At 55.5% G+C, this 20,517-nt stretch overlaps 1 protein-coding gene across 1 annotated transcript; it reads left to right on the top strand.

Moving 5' to 3' along the window:
* Positions 1–7,778: 7,778 nt before the first annotated feature.
* KLF2 (KLF transcription factor 2) lies at positions 7,779–10,220 on the top strand. The gene is made up of 3 exons (XM_059696355.1): positions 7,779–8,005; positions 8,258–9,074; positions 9,606–10,220. Exons 1-3 carry the CDS (start codon positions 7,931–7,933, stop codon positions 9,779–9,781), a joined length of 1,068 nt encoding a protein of 355 aa, XP_059552338.1. The 5' UTR covers positions 7,779–7,930; the 3' UTR covers positions 9,782–10,220.
* The last annotated feature ends 10,297 nt before the right edge of the window (positions 10,221–20,517 follow it).

Raw genomic sequence — 20,517 nt, 5'->3', positions numbered from 1 at the left:
CATTGGAAAAAATATCCTCTGATTAGCAACAACAAAAGTTAATTTAAATAAAATTTAAAATTTTCAAATAAAAAAACAAATATAAAAATTTTAAATTTTATATCTAAATAAATTTAAATTTTTTAAATAAATTTAATAAAATAAAAAATTTGAAAATCTAAATAAATTAAAAAGTTTAAGTAAAATTTAAAATAAAATAAAAATAAACCTAAATAAAAATTTAACCTAAATAAAATAATGTTTAAATAAAATATAAATCTTTTAAAAATTAGAAAATTTTAAATCTAAAAGATGTTTTTATCCTCACCCAAGACTATGTTTATTGATTTTAGAGAGAGAAGAGAACAAAGAGAGAGAAAAACATCAATCAGTTGCCTCCTGAATACACTCTGACCAGGGGTCAAACCCACAACCTAGGTCTGGGCCCTGACCTGGAATTGAACCCACAACATTTCGGTGCACAGGATGATGCTCCTATCAACTGAGCCACCCAGCCAGGGCCAAAGACTTTTTAATAAAGTAAAAATAAAACGAAACAAAAAGTAGCCCCTAGATGTATGGCCAACAGGTAACAAAAAATCTAAGAAAAAAGTCACTCTCCAGTTGGTCATCGCTAAAAAATTGTACCTTTACACCCGGGCGCTTGAGACATGCCTGATACTGAATGTCCAGGCCACTAACCTGTAGGATGTCTTCAGACTCCTCCCCATCTTTATTGGGCAAATTGCTGATCTAATGCCTGGGAGCTGCCGGGGCGAGGTGAGACCAGCTTACTCTGGCTGACATCTCTCTCCGGCACCTGCCCGATGAGAAGTATCCCACAAATGCCTATTAAATGCATACTGAGAGGCTGCGACAGTTTCGGGGGGCAGCTCAGACTCAAGTCCAAGGGCAGCGGTGCTGGCTTCTCTCCATGGAATCATCTTCTCTAAGCTTCAGACCAGAGAGTCAGTATTTCCTGCTGGCGGGCCCTACAGTCTCTTTCTCTGCATAGTCTCCATGGAGGGGCATGGCTGTGTGCCGATAAAGTTATGGGCACTGAAATGTGATTTTCATAGAATGTGCATGTGTCGTGAAATAGTATTTTGATTTTTTTCAACCATCGTAAGTGTAAAATTCTTGCTTAGCCATTGGCCAAACAAAAGCTGTAATAGGCACACATGTTGCATGATTCAGTGTATATGAAATGTCCAGAGCAGGGAAATCCCCATAGACAGAAAGCAGATTAGGGGTTGTCAGGGGCTGGGGGAGGGGGAATGGAGGGTGACTGCTAATGGGGTTGTGGTTTCCTTTGGGGGTGATGAAAATGTTCTGGAACTAGACAGAGGTGATGACGGCACAACATTGCGCATATCCTAAATGCCACTGAATTTTTCACATTAAAATGGTTAATTTTATATTGTGTGACTTTCACCTTGATAAAAAAAATGATAAAACACATATACATGTACACAATTAACATTGGAATATATGTGAACTATAAAGAATAATACTACTGATATTTTTGATTTTTTTTTTTTTTAAAGCTGTAAGCCAGGGTGGGTCAACTCTTGATTTAGGTCAATAAAACTTGCTATCAGGAATGAAGGGACTCTTCTAGGAAAAGTCCTTTACACGTGATGTCTCCGACCTAATCGATGACAAGGCAGGCATGTTCATGCCTCTCTGATGGATGAGGGACCAAGGTCCAAACTCAGAAAGCCACTCATTCGAGGCCACTGAGCAGCAAGCGCCAAGGCCAGAAAATGACCCGGGGCTCTTGGCTGAGCTCCCCTGTTACGTCCAGCACTTACTACCCTGGACAGACCTGCGGTGAGAACTGAATGAGAAAACACAGGCAGCTCTTCAGTGCAGGGCTTGGCAGACAGTAGGTGCCTAATCGATGCTGCTTTCTCCCCTTCTCCTGTCCTCTGTGTGAACTAGAACAAAGCAGTCCTGTCTGGCTAGTGAGGAGAGATGAGTATTCCTAGGTATCCATCCGTCATCACCAGATGAACCCTGCACCTTCCCCTCATAGTCACGACTTAATGGTTCATAAGCAATAAGCAAGCCCCGGAGACAGCAAGACAAGTGGGAGCGTGCCCTTTCTCATCGGGCCTGGGCTCTGCGCACGGCAGCCGCAGGGCGGCGACCCCCGTAAGAAGCCCACCTTCAGGGGCGCCCCTGCCCGCAATATTTCCTGTCCTCGAGAAATGCCGAGCCGCGAAACGTCTTCGCAACACGGGGGAGCCCAGTTTGGCAAGACGCCGGGAAAGCATTGCGCAAACCTCAGCAGAAACACCCCAACCGACCAGCTGGGAGTCGTTTGTCCAGTTGGCGCTGTCATGTGGCTGTAATTCCTTCAGCGCGCTCATCACTCGCCCTGGAAGCTCAGCTGCGTTTTCGGTGACGTGTTTTCTGTAGAATTCCTGAGTGCTTGCTCTTGGGAGTTGGGCCAAGTGTACACAATAGCTATTTGGGGCGGGACAGCTGGTAAAGGGAGAGGCGGGCAAACCTCGAGGAGAGAAGTGAGCAGAAATACAGGAAAGTAGAAATGGCCAGGACGCAGTTCAAGGAGACTGTAAGTTCCCGGTAGGGAGAAGTGGGCCAGGGACCCTTTTAGCTCCCTCTCCAGGTCCAACAGAGCATGGAGTTTAATGTTTATTTGTTGCTGAAACGGAAAACTTCTGTTTCACAAGTTTCCTGAGCCCTTAAAGACAAGCCTGGCAGGAGATGGGAAGCATTAACAACATACACGCCATTCATACAAGCCTCTGCCAGTGACAGACATTCTTAATCGACCCCAGATAGACATCACTAATCAATCACAATAGTGTTTCCCAGCACTGAATCTGGACGAAATCTCAGAATCTGTACCAGCACAACGCTCAGAACATTACCAATGGATTAGACCCAAATGGGGGAGGGGAACAGCAAGGTACAGACACACAGCCTGTCCCTATCCTTTCGGAACTCACCCATGACGCTTAGCACCCATCTTGGGTTCCAGTATCATCAGTTCACCTACTGGCCACCTCGCCGCCACAGATGTGTCTTATTCCCGGCCTCCTCCCCCTCCCCCCGCCCCCCGCCAGCAGCTGATGAGACAGGCTGCTCAGAGACTTCAAAACGTTGACACGGGTAAGTCTCTCTCCTCGTAAGAGGCAGCGTTGGGAGCTTGACTTCAAGCCCGGAGCCTTTCTCCAACAGCACTTCCACCTGAGATGTCACCAGGACACACACCCACACAGAAAGGTGTGGCCTCGATAGCAGGGTGACAGGACCCCAGTATGAGACGGACCAAGCTCCAAGCACCCCCACCCCTGAACACTGACGCTCTCCCATGATGCCCTGCCCAGGACCCCCTGTCTGACTATTTGGCGTGTGCCCTGAATTGGGCAGCAAGCATTCCTGAGCATCTACATGGACCATCTCATTTCTCAAAATGAAACTCAGAGAGGCTCAGAGAGGTTAAGTGACATGCCCAAGGTCACACAGCAAAAATGGCAACTGAAGTCCATGCTCTTTCCATTCATTGGTGATTCTGTGTGTTGGTTCCATTCACTGGACACTCTGAAGATTTATGATGGTTGAAAAAAAGCAAAATAATATTTCACGATACATGCACATTCTATGAAAATCAAATTTCAGTGCCCATAACTTTATTGGCACACAGTCATGCCCCTTCATGGAGACTTCCCTGGGAGATCCTGGTGGATAGCAGCATCCTCAGGTCATGTTTGTTTCAACCCCACGTCCACAGCTGGGGGTAGGGGACACAGAGATGAATCCGGGGAGATCCCTGCCTTGCAGGGCTCCCTGTCTGGAGCAGAAGCCAGGCAGAACGGTTCGTTACCATGATATCTGAGCTTTCTGGGGAGGTCACAACAGACTGGCACAAACTGGGTGGCTTAAAACAGCAGAAATGAATTATCTTCTCATTCTGGGGACCAGAAGTGGCTCCAGGCAACCTTGTGGTCCTTGGCTGTAACTGCAATGCTCCCATCTCTGCCTGTGTTCTCTGTGCTGTGTCTCTGTCCTTCCTCTTATAAGGATCCTGACTGGATTGAGGGCCCATCCTAACCCAGGATGATCTTAATTTCTAGACCCTTAATTACATCTGCAAAGACCCTCTTTCCAAATAAGGTCACATTCCCAGGTACCCAAGGTTAGGATTTGGACATCTCTTTGGGGGAACATAAGCAACCTGCTAGCCATGGGGACAAAAAAGGAAAAGTCCCCAGGAAGCAGGGCTGGGGAGAGAAAAGGTGGACAATCCTGCAGGAGGGGAGAGCCAACGATTAGACAATGACTTTACAGATTCAACACCAAAGGCACCATGTGCGAAAGGGAAAATTGATGAGCTGGTCTTCATTACAATGAGCGACCTCTGCTCCACAGAAGACAGGCCACAGACGGGGAGACAGCCTTTGCAAAACACCCACCAGGCAAAGGACTGATGTCCAAATTATACAAAAAACTCTTCACTCTATAATAAAACCAACAACCCAGTTAAGAACTGGGCCAAAGGTCTGAACAGACACCTCGCTAGCGAAGATATACTGATGGCAAATAAGCGAATGAACATAGACTCCATATCAGATGTCACGGGGACGGCACGTTGAAACAGCAATGAGATACCACCACGCACCTATGAGGATGGGTGAAGGAGGAAAACCGACAACACCTACTGCTGTCCAGGATGTGGAACAACAGGAATGCAAAATGGTACGGCTACTCAGGGGTGTTTCTTACAATCCTGAAATAGCCTTATCTTATGATCCAGTCATCACATTCCTAGGCATTTACCCAATTCATATGAAAACTTATTTCCAGGCAAAACTCATGAATGCTTCTAGCAGCCACATTCAGTATATATTCAACATAGCAACTATGGCCCCTAACCGGAAGCAACCAAAATGTCCTTCGGTAGGCGAATGGATAAACTGTTACATCCAGAACATAGATTCTTACTCAGCGATAAAAAGAAATGAGCTATCAAGCCACGAAAAGACACAGAGGAACGTTATCTGCATATCGCTGAGTTCAAGAAGCCAGTCTGCAAAAGCTACTTTCTGTTATGCGTCCAATTATAGAATATTCTGGAAAAGGTCAAACTGTGGAACCCAACCAGGGGTGAGGGAAGAAGGAGGGATGGAGAGGTGGAGCGGGCGACGTTTAGGGCAGTGAAGTGATTCTGTATGAGAGTGTGACAGTCGACATATAAACATTGTGCATTCCTCAAAACCTATAGAACAGTGGTTCTCAACCTTCCTAATGCCGCGACCCTTTAATACAGTTCCTCATGTTGTGGTGACCCCCAACCATAAAATTATTTTCATTACTACTTTATAACTGTAATGTTGCTACTGCTATGAATCGTCATGTGAATATCTGATATGCAGGATGTATTTAGGCGACCCCTGTGAAAGGATCGTTTAACCCCCAAAGGAGTCGCGGCCCACAGGTTGAGAACCCCTGCTATAGAACGGACAGTGCCAAGCGTGAACCCTAAAGTAAACCGTGAACTTTAGTTAATAACAGTGAATTGATAGCGATAGCGGCCCTTCAATGTAACAAATGTACAACACTAACGCAAGATGTTACTGACAGGGGGAACTGTGAGTGTAAAGGGGGAGGTTACAGAGAACTCTCTGTACTATCTGCTAACTTCTATAAACCTAGCATTGCTCTAAAAAAAAATGTAAGTTCATTCGTTAAGGGGCGGGGAGGGAATGAGCCAGAGCCGAGCAAGTGGAGATGAGAGGAAGGCACGCTTGGCGGAAGACACAGCAAGTACAACGGCCTGGGGCGGGGAGGTACTCGGCGTGCTCCGGGTCCTGCAGGGAAACTGAGAGTGGGGAGAGGGGTGGGCTGGAGCGAGCTGCAGGAGCGGTTGGAGGTGGAGGGAGGGCAGGACCAAGGCCTGCAACTGCCTGAGAACCATGCATCTTGGGGACCAGGCTGAATCCCCTAAATCCTCCCCTCACCATCCGATGGAGAAACTGAGGCTCAGAGAAAGGCAACAAGGAAAGCACTTGAGGAGAGCTCACAGGGTGTCATCTGCGCTTCCACAAAGAACGAAGAGCCTGGGGACCCCCGCAGCATCCCTTTGGGGTAAGGTCCTAGTACCGCCTCCAGTTCACAGAGGAGGCAGCAAGCCCAGAGAGGCAGAGCCACCCACAGCGAGGGGGCAGGGGTCCAGGCTGATTCTCGGCCATCACGGCGGCAGCCACAGGGGAACATGTCTGGGCTCCACTCGAAGCGTCCAGCAGCTGGAACCGCAGAGGGCGTCTGCCCCTCCAGCAGCGGTACCTGCCACCGAAGCACCTCTGGGGCCGCACTGCCTGGCAAATAGGGTTTATCGGCAAGTGTTTGTTCAATCTCCCGTTGGATGAATCACGGTGAGGTGGCGCGCCTCTGCGGCTCCTTCCAGCTGGGAGGGTCCAGGATTATGGGCCCCAAAGAGGTCCCTTGGCGCCGGTGTGGCCCACAGGCCACCCCCACGGCCGCAGCCCTGGTCTGTGGCACCCCAGCTGCTGTCAGCGGCACAGCCCTTCTGGCTCCCAAGGACAGGAGCTCCCTGCACCTCTCGCCACCTGGCCCAAATGTGGGTTCTGGAGTCAAGAGACCAAGGCTGGATACTGGCTCCAAGTCCTATCATAAGATGCTATCCCTCCAGTACCGACAAGGCTCCCCTTCCTACAGTTCTTGACTCACAGAACTCCTCCTGGGTGAGGTTCACATGGCCACCATCCTCTTCTCCCCCCTCTCACACACTCACTTCCTCTCTCCCTCCTCCAAGGCCCGTCTCCAATACACTCGTTTATTTTACACACACACCTCCGCTAGAGTGGAAGACTCCCAGGGCCCATTCAGTGCCCATGGGAGTGACAGCCCCTGGCTGGCAGGGCTGTGGTGTGGGGAACCCACGTGGTATATTTGAGAGGCCCACCAGGCAGGCTTGTTCCTGGTGCCCCGAACCAGTGCTGCATCTGTGCTGGAGCAGAGGCTGTCCTCTTGTCTTCAGTCTCTTCATTCATGCGAATCATGAATGTAAGGTCGCCAGACCTGCCTGCAACAGCAGGACCTCAGCCTCTCCCGGTGCCCCCGGGGCCCCGGCCGCCCTGCTCTGAAGGGCTTCCCGGAGGGACAGGGACAAACTCCTGTCATCACGCAGGAGTTTTTGAGGGTGATGAGCAAGCATAACAGGGGGTCGAGCTAGGTGGGCCCCCAGGAAATGAGGGGCTGGGTCTCTCCATCCATCATGAGTCCTGGGAACCCCAATCTCCCCATCCATCAGGGTTTCTGGGAAACTCCACGCTGAGGTCGCTGGACCCGGGCACCTCATCCCTCTAGGTTTCTGGAGACTTTTCTGAGGCTGCGGGGTCAATCGCGCCACCCACCAGGGGTTCGGGGACCTCTCTGAGGATTTGGGGCTCATGCACCCCATCCATCGGGGATCCCAGGAGGCCACGGGGCCCAGTCAGAGTCCCAGGTCCCCGGATGCCGCCCCCGCTCCAGGTCCTCCCCGTCAGCGCGCAGGCGGGAGCGCACGGGGTGCCCCGGGGATCCCTGGGCTTCCCGCGGCTGTTGTGGAGCGCGTGTTGATGCCGTCGCCCGGGAGACACGCGGGGGCGGGCCCCGGGCGGGGGGCGCGGCCCGGCGGCGCGAGAGGGGCCGGGCAGAGGCGCAAGGCCCTGGCGGCCGCAGTGGCCGCGGCCGCCGCCGCCCGCCGGCTTATATACCGCGGCTAAATTTAGGCTGCGCCCGGAGCTCGTCCCCATCCGCGACGCGTTTCCGCCGCCGCCGCCTTGGCCCGGCCCCCGCGCGCGCCGCGTCTATAAGGCTGGGGCGGGCCCGCCCGCGGCCCGCAGAGCCGTCCCCGCCCGCCTGCGCCCTGTCAGTCGCTCGCCGGTGTCCGAAACCGCGTCCGCCCGGCGTCCCGGCCATGGCGCTGAGCGAGCCCATCCTGCCGTCCTTCTCCACTTTCGCCAGCCCGTGTCGCGAGCGCGGCCTGCAGGAGGTGAGGGCGGCAGGGACCGCGGGGCGGCCGGCTCCGGGGAGTCGAACGTGGGCTGCGGGGTAGTAGAACGCAGGCGGCGGGGATGGTGGACTTAGGGTCGGAGAACCTCGGAGGCACCGAGGGCGAGCTCAGGGTCGCAGAACGCAGGCGGTGGGAAAGGCAGGCTCAGGGTGCTAGAACGCAGGCGGCGGGCGGCGGTCGCCGGACCCGCCGTGCGCTCACGCCCGTCCCCCATCGCCCTGTCACCCGCAGCGCTGGCCGCGCGCAGAGCCCGAGGCCGGCGGCACCGACGACGACCTCAACAGTGTACTGGACTTCATCCTGTCCATGGGGCTGGACGGCCTGGGCGCCGAGGCTGCCCCGGAGCCGCCGCCCCCGCCCCCGCCGCCTGCGTTCTACTACCCCGAGCCCGGCGCGCCGCCGCCCTACGGAGCTCCCGCGGGCAGCCTGGTGTCAGAGCTGCTGCCGCCGGAGCTGGACGTGCCGCCGGGGCCCGCGCTGCACGGCCGCTTCCTGCTGGCGCCGCCCGGCCGCCTGGTGAAGGCCGAGCCCCCCGAGGCGGACGGCGGCGGCGGCTACGGCTGCGCGCCCGGCCTGACCCGCGGGCTTCGAGGCCTCAAGCGCGAGGGAGTCCCGGGCCCGGCTGCCGCGTGCATGCGAGGCCCCGGGGGCCGCCCGCCGCCGCCGCCCGACACGCCGCCGCTCAGCCCCGACGGCCCCGCGCGCCTGCCGGCGCCTGGCCCGCGCGCCCCCTTCCCGCCGCCCTTCGGCGGCCCCGGCTTCGGCGCTCCCGGGCCCAGCCTGCACTACGCGCCGCCTGCACCCGCCGCCTTCGGTCTCTTCGACGACGCGGCCGCCGCCGCAGCAGCTCTGGGTTTGGCGCCGCCCGCCGCCCGAGGTCTTCTCACGCCGCCCGCGTCCCCGCTGGAGCTGCTGGAGGCCAAGCCCAAGCGCGGACGCCGGTCCTGGCCCCGAAAGCGCACCGCCACGCACACCTGCAGCTACGCCGGCTGCGGCAAGACCTACACCAAGAGCTCGCACCTCAAGGCGCACCTGCGCACGCACACAGGTGAGCGGGGAGAGGGGGCGGGTCTGGGGCGCGGGGCACGGGAGGAGGGGCGCCATCAGAACCCCCCAGAGTCGCGGCGAGGACCCGGAGATGCCTCAGGAGGCGCGCGCTCTCGGGACTCCCCTGGGGGCGTGGCTCGGGAGGTTGGGGAGGGGACGTGCTTTTAATAACCTTTGGGGAACACAATATTGGGGAGGGGGCGCACGCTTAGGGTCCTCCTGGGAGTGTGGCTCCGGACCTTGGGGAGGGGTGCGCACTGAGGAACCCCAGGGAGAGTGTTGGAACTTAGGACACCTCTGGGGGCGTGGCTCCAAACACGGGAGTGGACCGTGTGCTCATCGGACCCTCTGGGGACGAGAAGCAGGAGTGGGGAAGCAAGTGCCTGGGGTCCTTAAAGGTTCCAAACTCGGGGGGTGAGAGTCGGCTCAGGGAGTTGGCCTGGGTTAGGTTGCACGCTCCTAAGTAGCCACTCTCCGGGCAGAGGAGTCACTGGGAGGGAAACTGAGGCCCGCTCTCGCCCTCTCCCTGCAGGCGAGAAGCCCTACCACTGCAACTGGGACGGCTGCGGCTGGAAGTTCGCGCGCTCGGACGAACTCACGCGCCACTACCGCAAGCACACGGGCCACCGGCCGTTCCAGTGCCACCTCTGCGACCGCGCCTTCTCGCGCTCCGACCACCTGGCGCTGCACATGAAGCGGCACATGTAGCCTGGACGCCCCGCCCACTCGCGCGCGGCCGTGGCGGGTCCCACGCGCCGGCCGGCCGGACGCGGCCCCCCCTCGCAAACTGTGACTGGTATTTATTGGGCTTAAGGACTGGACGGGGCACAGCGTGGCCACCGAGGAGGCTCCCCGATGACGGTGCCGCCGCCCTGGCCCCATCAGAGACTGAAGGCCCGGTGGGAGAAGACCACGATCCTCCTTGACGAGTTTTGTTTTCAAAATGGTGCAATAATTCAGCGTCGTCTTCCCCCCACCGGGTCTACACTAGAGGATCGAGGCTCGATGCCTTGTGAGAAAATACAGCCTTAATGTGTACTGTCTACAACATTTTTTATAATATTGTACATAGCGACTGTGACAGATATTGTATTATTGTAAATAAGGAGACAGGTGGCCACTGGCCGCCTGGTTCATTTTTATAAGACTTTTGCTGTGTTGTTGTTGTTTTTTTTAATTAAAAACGTTTTGCATCTTTTTAAAAAAAAAAAATCACAGCGCTGATCTGACTGCTTGAAAGCTGGGGACTCGGGGCACTTGGGAAGGGCCGAGGGACACTGGAGGGCAGCCTCGCCCGGCACAGGGGTGGGGAGTGAAAGTGGGTACTGCCCCGGCCAGCCCTCAGCTTGCCAGCTGCAGGCGCCCAGCTGCCAGAAACCTGTGGGTTTTTCTATAAATTTAAACACGGCGTTTTAGGACTGAGGAAGAGCTATTTTAAGGTTGTTCCCTGAGCCATAAATTGCCTCCTTTTCTCCAGAGCTGGCGAAAGTGCTGTCCCACTGACGTGGCCTCCTCTGGGCTGAAAAAAGCCTCAACTAATTCTGAAGCTTTTGAGGTTTTAGCCAAACTTCTGGAGTGTGCAGACTTTTTTAGGGGGAGTGTTTCTTATCTGGGGGGGGGGGGTGTGTTAAGTTTCTGACATGCTTTGCCTTTTACTAGTCTTTCCTTTAAGCAGGATTTTTTTCTTTTTTAAGGAATGAGTTCCCCATCTTATTAGGAAAAAGGCCAAGCGTGGTGGGTGATCTTTCTCCAGATGGGGAAACTGAGGCCCAGAGAGGTAGCTGTGGAGTGGTGGCCTTTGGGTGCTAGCTTGACCTGGCTGCTTCCCAGGGGGTCCTTAAACCCCACAAGAGGGGGCCGGGGGGGGGGTGTTCTGAAGGAAACCACCTGTTGCTGGCATAGGAGGGACATGAATCCTCCCCCCGAGATGGCCTTGTGTGATGGAGTCACATCAGAGCCTTAGTGGATGGAGCTGGCCACTCCAGGGACCCACCTTGCCAGCAAGGGTGGCCCCTGCCTTCTGCTCTGAAAGGCTCAGTGGAGCAAGGAGGTGCCCCTCCCTGACAGGTTGCCCTGTCGCCCCTCATCTTCCCCCTTCTCAGGGCCCTGGGTAGGTAACCATGGCCACCAACAATTGCACAAGTGTTTTCCAGAAAGTGAAAATAGCTCATAAGTATCGACTGTTTTAAAACACTCTCGCCCATTGCGACAGAGGCTGGGATTTCCTCCCTCCCTCCATCCTTCCTCCCCCCAACCCCCCAGGGCAGCCCTGGAAACAGCTGAGAGCGTTTGGTAATCCAAAAAAGCAGAAATGGGAGCTGACAATCTGATTCATCCTCCTCGAGTAAATAACCTGGCCCCACTTCCGCTGGTGTGTGTGTGTGTGTGTGTGTGTGTGTGTGTGTGTGTGTGTGTGTACGCGTGCGCTGCTTGTACCCGCTTTCTCTGCAGCTTTTGCAAAAACTGTCCCAGAGCAGGACAGTGTCCCCTCGACCTGTAGACATGCCCCTCTTGGCTCAGATGGTCTTGGAGGCACCAGGCACCAGGGGCTGAAGAAAGACAAGAACATGTCAATCATTTCTGGTAGGGTCTCCGGTCTTTCCTGTTGAGTTTAAACCTACGGGGAAAGCTACTGTTCTGCTTCCTTGAAACTGCTCCCAGGTGTTGCCCCCACCCCCACCTCCCCTCCCCCCTCCCCCAGGGCTTCTCAGTCCAATGAGAGGCCAGTTGTCACGGACTGAAGTTGTGAGTGTCTGAGCGCCTCCACCCCATAGAATAGAAAGTGCCGTCCTCCAGCACAGCTGTCCCGCTCAGCGAGCGGCAGCCCCGCCAGCGAGCGAAGGGCCCGCTGCTGATAGATGCAGAGATAGAGATCTCTCCCGATGCTGCCCCTTTTCAAAACCAAGTGTCAACGTCCCTCTCGTGGCTTCTCAACCAAGAGCACCCAGGACGAGGGATGTGTGGTTATCACACCGGGGCGGGGGGGGGGGGGGTGCTGCTGGCATCAGGGGGTGGGGCCGGGAATACTGCACGAACATTCAAGAATGCACAGGAAGTCCCCGCCACAGAAAGCCATCAGGCCCCATGTGTCAGCAGGGCCAAGGTTGAGAAATCTGCTCTGGTTCCTGAAAGATCAGCATGGTTCGTTGCTTTTAGGAGCCAGGAGGTGGCCCTGTCCCAGGAGCAGGCTTCCGTGGCCGGTGCCACCTGGACAACAGCGCTGATACGTCACGGCTGGGCCCAGGCTCCGGTCTCTGGAAGAAGACACAGAACCCCAAAGCGTTGCCTTCCCATGGACCAAGCCCTGGAGTCCCTTTGAGAAAATGTTAAATGTCAATGTCAGGAAAAAAAAATACCCTGGATTCTACACACATTCCACTCACAGTGGTTTTGGAGGGAGGGGCTGCCCTCGGTGGTGGAATTGCTTTCGCGTGGCTGTGAGTATGAATGTATCCTTTTTGCCCCAGGCAAGGTTATAACAGTTTTTCCATGTTTTTTTTCCCCCTCCATGGTATGTTTTTATTATCCTTTTAGACAGCTGCATAATATTCCATTTAGATGTGCCAGGAATTGCTTGTACAAACAAGCACTGAGCACATAGTTATATTTGGCCATGTTTCAGATTGTCCTGGGGGTGGGGGTGAAGCTTGGAAGGGATGAAGGGTGTTTTTGGTTTTTTTTAGGGGGGTGGGGCTTTGGGCAATACCAAAATGATCTCACAAGAGCGACCCCAGGGATGGGGGTGGGATACAGGAGCTGCTTTTCTGCTGAAGTTTCCTGTTCGTCAGGGAGCCCGGCACCTGCAGGACGGTGTGGTGTGAAGTGGGGGAGGGGAGCTGTCAGGGGTAAGATGAGCCCAGCACGTGCCTGACTCAGCACCCCACCCCATCAGCAGGGCTGAGTTAGCACCCAGGCCCGAAACGCCCTGGGGAGTCTGCAGGCAACCGGTAGAGGTGGCTCCTGAAGGCGGCAGCACCAGGCAGCTCCCTCCGTGGGCAGGACCCACACTGAGCGGGGGAGGGTGTGTGCCATTGGGAGGGCAGGCCATTCTCTGGGGCGGGGCCGTCCTGTACGCTGCAGGGTGCTAAGCAGCACCCTCGGCCCCCACCCCCTCAGAGCCAGCAGCACCCATCTCCCAAGTTGTGGCGATCAGAAATGTCTCCGGATGTGGCCAAGTGTCCCCTGGAGGCAGAATCACCCCAGAAGGATCACCGCTGGGCCAGGGCTCTGTGGACACCTGGAGACTTGGCACCTGTCACTGTCGGGCCTCCGGGGGCCCAGAACGCCGCACACGTATCAATATCACTGAGCGAAAGGGAGAGAGGAGGTGACTCAGACGCTGGGGAATCACCCTGGTTACACCAGCAAACCCGCCAGGAATGGATTCTAAGGACCCAAATCAGAGCATTTCCAAATAATTGACACAGCGTGTTCACCCTTGGCGCTGCTGGCACCTGGGCCCGCTCACTCTGTGGGGTGAGGCTGTTCTGTGCCTGACAGGGTGTGAGCCGCATCTCTGGTCTTGACCCACTAGATGCCAGTAGCTCCCCCTCCCCCAGACCAACATGTCTCCAGACACCACCAGGTGGCCCCTGGGGAGGGAGGGGATGGAATGGCCTGCAGTGGGGACCAGTGCTTGGGCAAACCGTTCTCCCCATGGAAGCCCCAGGTCTGCTGTGGGCCTGTTTCCTTGTCTGACGGTGAGGATGCTGCAAGCCAGGAAACAACGACAGAATGGGGACCAGCGCCCGGCTCTGGGGTGTGGCCAGCACCGTGGGTCTCCCGTGAGGAGGGCGGTGTGCTTGCATTTTAAGTCTCCCTGCCCCCCACCATCTGTGTCTGTGTCTGTGTCTCTGTCTAGATGGGTAGAAAGATGATAGATGGATAGATAGATAGATAGATAGATAGATAGATAGATAGATAATCTTCCAATCTTCCTCTCTCCTCTTCTCTCTCTTTTTTTCATTTCTCAACCTCTCCTCTCCTCCCCTTCTTTCCCCTTCCATCTCACTGTCTCCCCCTCTTCCCCTGCCTTCTCCTCTCTCTCTCTCTCTCTCTCTCTCTCTCTCTCTCTCTCTCTCTCTCTCTCTCTCTCCCCCCCCCTTCCCATTAATTCATGATCTCGATGCCTCAGCCGCAGATGGAGTCCTGGGGAAGCAGAGGTGACTTCGCCTCAGCCCTTGCCCCAGAGCCAGTTGACAGCGTTTGCCGAGTGACTGATCGGGGGCTAAACTGAGCTGAGCTCCAGGGTGGGAGCAGGTGCTGTCATCCTAGCCACTTCCCCCAGATTCTCGCTTTCGACCCTCCCCACAAGCTGGGACCCTCCCAGTAGCCTCCCTGTTGTCCAGAGGCAGAAAGTGGGGCTCAGCGAGGGAAGCTGCCGGGGGCCCAGTGCTGGTACAGGTGGTGGAGCAGGGCTCGACCCAGGTCGGCCCAGTCCTGACGTCAGAGCTTCTACCGGAGCCTGGAAGCATCTGTGCGCTGAACCAAAGCAAACTGGCAGTTTCCCTCCTCGCACTGGTTCCTGGAAGCCAGAGAGTCCCCTGGAGGCCTCCTCCATCTGCACATCCTAGAAAGCTCGTTTTCCAACGAAATGCCGGACCGGAAAGAGCAGGGCCAGGAACCCAGGTGCTTGGGGAGCCTGGCTTGGCTGGAATAGGAAGCAAAGGGAGGCCTGGGTGGCAGTTGCCCAAAAAGCTAAACAGAGAGCTACCACGTGACCCAGGCAGCCCCTCCTTGGCAGAGGCTCAAAGAGCTGAACACAGGGACTCACACAGAGGCTTGTACATCATGTTCACAACAGCCCAAAGCTGGAAACAACCCAAATGCCCACCAACAGATGAACAGATACACAGAATATGACTCGGCCATAAGAAGGAGTGAAGCACTGACACGCCACAGTGTGGATGAGCCCGAACACACCGCGCTGCGTGCGAGGAGCCAGACACCAAGGCCCCACGTTGGGTGAAATGTCCAGAGCAGGTGTCCACAGAGCAGAACGTAGGATGGTGGGTGTGAGGCCATGGGGGGCGGTGGGGGGCAGGGAGTGTTTAATGGGGACAGGGTTTCTGTTGGAGGGAACGAAACAGCTTAGATGGTGGGGACGGTTGCATAACAACAGGAATGAAATTAGTAGAACTGAGTTGAGTACTTAAAAACACTTAAAAATTGAATACTTGAAAATGGTAAATGTTGTGGACGTATATCTTACCACAATTTTTTTTTAAAGGCAGGGAGTGAGGTTTCTGTGAGTCTGACTCTGGGCTGAGTATATGCCACGAGTCTGTGCTGAGTTTACAGGTGGGAACGGGGGGCGGGGGGGAGGGGGCCGGGGGAGGCAAGGTAACCGTCCACAGAACGGAGCTGAGCTTTGAGCCTGGATCTTCCTGAAATGAAGGTTTTCCCCACTGACATACCTCAGCAATGGATGGTCTCAGGCCTCGGGCCTCAGTTTCCCCATCTGAAAACGACAAGGGTGTTGGGCCTGATGGCTCCTCTTCATGGGCCCCGTATTGGGGACAATTTGCCTCCCCAATAAAATCAGAATAAACCTAGAGACCCCATCACTCTAGAATAAACCTAAGACTTCGCTGCCGTGCCTCTCTCCTCACTCTTCTGTCCTCACGCAGCCACACTGGCCTCCTTGCTGCCCACCAAACACGTTCTCCCTCAGTCCTGCCTCCGGGCCTCCCCACGTGCTGTTCCCTGGGCCTGGAATGCGGTTCCCTGCATTCTTCCCATGGCCACTGGTGGCAGCCGATCCGAGCTGTACTGGGGACATCTCTGCAGCCTCGAAGCCGGAAACCAGATCCTCGGGTGAGAACAGGAGGCTATTGGCCAAAGGGCCCGGATCCCAGTGGCCCTTGCCAGGCCGGGGGTGGAGGAAGCTGGCCCTGAGTCTCAGGTCCCAGCACCCCCGCTTCCTGCTCCGCGCCTGCGGCAAGTGGCCCCTTGCTGACCCTCACCACACGGCTCCCTCTGTAGCCACATCCTGGGGAGGCCCCTCAGGTGCCATCCTCCGTCCTCGCGGAAGAAACTGAGGCCTCGAAGTGCTGCCCAGAGCCACACGCCGGTGCTGGGACGCCCGCCCCGACGGTGGGTTTTCCCTTCGCAGTGCGGCCTGGACGCCCAGGTTTCCTCCCGTTTCATGAGGGAGGCGGAGGGAGGGGCCACTCTCAAGGCCCCGCGGCCTGCTCCCACCCCAGCATGGCCTGCAGCCTCCAGCTCCCCCAGCGCCTGCCCTCTTCCTCTCCATCCTTCCTGTTCTTCCCTTATTCCTTGTTGTAAAATACACATAACGTGACATGAACCGTTTCAACCACTTGGAGTGTCCAGTTCAGTGGCATTAAGTACAGTCACGCGGCTGTGTCGCCATCGCCTCCCTCCGTCTCCAGGGCTTCTCTTCATCTTAAAAACAGAACCTCTGCCCTGGCCGGTTTGGCTTGGCGGATAGAGCGTCAGCCTGCGGACTGAAGGGTCCCAGGTTCGATTCCGGTCAAGGGCATGTACCTTGGTTGCGGGCACATCCCCAGTGGGAGATGTGCAGGAGGCAGCTGGTCGATGTTTCTCTCTCATTGATGTTTCTAGCTATCCCTCTCCCTTCCTCTCTGTAAAAACTCAATAAAATATATTTTTTTAAAAAAACCAGAACCTCTGTCCCCATGAAGCACTAACTCCCCAGCCGCTGGCACCCACCACCCACTTCCTGACTGTGAATCTGACCCCACCCCACCCCCCCCGCCGCCCGCGACCTCCTGCCAGGGGGATGGCACGGTGTTTGCCCTTTGGTGACTGGCTGGCTTCCATGAGCGCCCTGTCCTCCAGTTTCACCCCTGCCGTGGCGCGTGCCAGCACGGCCTTCCTTTTCAAGGCTGAATAGTATTTCTTTGTGTGGATGGACCGCCTCCCCTCTGTCCACTCGTCCTGCAGTGGACACTCGGTTGCCGCCGCCGTTTGGCTGTTGTGACTAGTTCCTGTGCTTCGAGTCCCTGCCTTCCATGCTGGGGGGGTTCTACCCAGAAGTCGAACTGCCGGATCCCTGTTTTCTCTCTTGGAAGCATCGTCCCCGCCACTCAGAGGCTCAGGCGGGTTTTCTTTCCTGAGCAGCTCACCCGGGAGCCGCCGGCCAAGGCCAAGCCCCTGGGTGTGTTCGGTTCTCAGGTTTTACCAGCTCAGAGCCGGGTCAGCTCCAGCCAGCCAGACTCTGGGCCTCAGTTTCCTCCTCCGCGAAATGGGAGCAGCAGCGGGAGGGGGGAGGGGAGCATTGCCAGCGCCCTGGCCTCGGGGCGGCCCGGAAATCTGGGTTTTGCAGCAGCCGGGGCTGTGCAGAGAGGCAGAGCATCACCCGGAGCTGGACAGGCCTGCGGTCGAGGTGCCACTCACACCCGGCACACCCAGCCGCCTGCTCAGCCTGCAGGATGCGCTGTGTGCAGTGAGCACCCTGCGCCCCAGGCCCCAGGCCTCCAGGACAGCCTCCCGAAGGGGGGACCCAGAGGCCTGACACCAGGCCCGGAGACCCTCCCCCAGGCAGGGCCTGAGCTGGGCCGAGGCTCAGGATTCCGGGTCCTCACCCTCATTCCAGAGGCCACTCAGGGGGACAGGCTGCCCACCTCCAGCTCCCTCAGCCCTCCGGAGCCACAGGACTGATCACCCGCGACCTGGGCACGTCGGCTGAGCTCCTGCCAAGGACACGCTGCTTGCCAGGACTGACTCCGCTTTAACCTAGAACCATGTGAACAGAATATTCTATTGGCAAGCCTTCCTCCACTCTCCCCACTTTCTTTCTCGTTTAATATGGGGAACCTATAAACCAGCCAGGTTCCACTGACCTCAAACAGCAGCAGACACATTCTTCTCCAGTGCGCAGGGAACGTTCCCCAGGCCGGGCCACAAAGCCAACCTCAATCCTTTGAAAAGGGTCAAGATAATACGAAGTATGTTCTCCCAACCGCATGGGATGGAAACAGAAATCCGAAACAGAGATAACTTGGCAGATGAAGAAATCCGTGGAAACGAATAACAGCGGCGCGGCAGCGCCTACTCCGGGCTTGGCCAGCACATCCGGGAGGAAGAGAAGCGTGCGGGCCGGAGCCGCAGATCGCGGCTGGCGCTGGCGTGGGAGGCAGCTCTGGCTTTGGACGAGGGTGTTGTAGGCGGTGGGGGTTTGGGTTTGGAGGCACCCAGGACTCCTCTGTAGATTTGGGGTGTCTGTGAGGTTATAGCCTCCAGAATGGGAACCTCGTCATCTTCTGTGGCCCCTGAGAGCAGCTCCCCATGCTCTGAGGCTGGCAGTGGGAGCCCACGGGGGCCCTGCTTCTGAGAGCCTGTGCCAGCTGTCCAGAGCCACTCCGCCCTTGCTCATTTAGAACATGCTAGAACCCCTTCATTCAGCATTCTGACCCTTTACGGCCTGCGGCCCCCGCCTCTGAGTCTCTACTCCTACACCACCCTCAGTCCCCATCCTAATCTCTGAGTCCCACCTCCCTGCCCCAACTCACCCTTACTCTTCCCCAACCCCATATCTTTGCACAGGCTGTTCCTGGTGTCCAAAAGCCTTTCCCAGGTGTCCACATGGCAAACCATAGTGCACTCTTCCAGGCCTAGCTCAGGTCACCTCCTACGGGAAGTCTGCCATGACTCCTCAAGCAGAATCCTTGCTCTCCGCCATACAACCCGACCTCAGCAGGGTGGAGGCGTTGGCATGGGTATCTGGTAGCCCTGGGAGACGTGCCTGAGCAGCCAGCCGTGAGGGGTGCTGCAGGAGTGGGGGGCTTCTTGGGTGACAGGATTTCCTATCGAGTCCAAAAGAGCCCAAGATGATGCTGAATAGAGTGTGCAGTGTGGACAGGACCGGGACTGCAAAGGCCCAGGTTGACCCAGTGTTGCTGGGCCGTGTGCAGTGTGGATGGAACTGGAGTCCACTGGCCCAGGCTGACCCCCTGCTCTGGTGCTCACCTCCCAGCGAGAGCTTTCCCTGGGTGGGTCAGAAAAGCAAACACATCTTTGTCCACTCATCTATCCGTGGACACCAAGGTGCTTCCATGTCTTGGCTATTGTGAATAATGCTGCAGCGAACAAGGAGGTGCATCTATCTCTTCAAAATAGCATTTTGGATTTCTTTTGATAAAACACCCACAGCGGAATTTCTGCATCATATGATAGTTCTAGTCTTAATTTTTTGAGGGGGCCTCTGTACTGTTTTCCATAGTGGTTGCACCAATCAGCATTCCTGCCAAGAGTGCATGAGGGCTCCCTTTTCTCCACATCCTCGCTAACATGTATCCCTTGTCTTTTTTTAGAACAACCATTCTGACAGATGTGCGATGATATCGCATTGTGGTTTTGGTTTGCATTTCCATAATAATTAGGGATGGTGAACATCTATTCAATGAAATATTACTCTACCACCACAGAGATGAAACCTTGCCATTTGCAACAACATGGATGAACCTAGAGGGTATTATGCTAAGTGAAATAAGTCAGAAGGAATGAGACAAAAATCATATGATTTCATTTACATGTGGAATATAAAATAAACAAAAAAGAAACAAACAAAATAAAACAAACTCATAAATATGACAGCAGATTGCTGATTACCAATAGGGAGACTGGTAGGGGGAGGGTGACATGGGTAAAGGGCATCAAATATATGGTGATGGTTGAAAACTAGATTTATAGGGTGAGTAAGCTGAAGTGTACACAGATACAGAATTATAATGTACATCTGATGTACTTATATAATGTTATAAACCAATGTTACCTCAATTAAAAACAAAAGAAAACCAGCCCTAGCTAGTTTGGCTCAGTGGATAGAGCCTCGGCCTGCGATCTGAAGGGTCCCGGGTTTGATTCTGGTCAAGGGCATGTGCCCGGGGTAAGGGCTCAATCCCCAGTAGGGGGCGTGCAGGAGGCAGCCGATCAGTGATTCTTTCTCCTCATTGATGTTTCTCTCTCTCTCTCCCTCTCCCTTCCTCTCTGAAATCAATAAAATTTTTTTAAAAAGGAAGAAAAGTGAAACAGAGAGTAATGTTTCCACACTGTGGGTGCTCAGCCTCTGCTGCCTCCTCCCTCTGTCCTCCTGTGTAAGTGGAATCCCATCTGGGTGGCCTCGAGCAGGACCCAAAAGTGGGCATGTGGGCCGTGACCCAGGGACGCTGGCTCAACCACCTGTGGGCCACACTCGGAGACACTCGGCTCTGCATTGTCAGAGTCACTCAGGAAACAGTTCTGCATCATCAGACACTGCTCTAGAGCTGCCCTCCTGCCTTCCTGGCTACATCCTGATTGCCCTCCACCTCATCACCCGTGATTTCAACCTTGACCCCAAGTTGGCCTTCTGGGGACTGTCCCAAGATGAAAAGACACACTCCTGGGCCAAACCCCTTGTCTATGACTTTGGGGTTCTGTGATGTTCCAAAGCCAGGAGGAAAAGCAGGAATCAGGAA

The sequence above is a fragment of the Myotis daubentonii genome, chromosome 5, assembly GCF_963259705.1.
Source record: "Myotis daubentonii chromosome 5, mMyoDau2.1, whole genome shotgun sequence".
Lineage (NCBI taxonomy): Eukaryota > Metazoa > Chordata > Mammalia > Chiroptera > Vespertilionidae > Myotis > Myotis daubentonii.
Note: the sequence above shows the minus strand (reverse complement) of the source record. Positions and strands in the feature narration are given on the sequence as shown.

What these genes read in the sequence shown, in the direction of transcription:
- KLF2 (XM_059696355.1), top strand. Translation starts at nt 7,931, where the DNA reads ATGGCGCTGAGCGAGCCCATCCTGCCGTCCTTCTCCACTTTCGCCAGC. An exon ending in GCGAGCGCGGCCTGCAGGAG is followed by an intron (nt 8,006 to 8,257) that starts GTGAGGGCGGCA and finishes TGTCACCCGCAG; the next exon opens with CGCTGGCCGCGCGCAGAGCC. An exon ending in GCACCTGCGCACGCACACAG is followed by an intron (nt 9,075 to 9,605) that starts GTGAGCGGGGAG and finishes CTCTCCCTGCAG; the next exon opens with GCGAGAAGCCCTACCACTGC.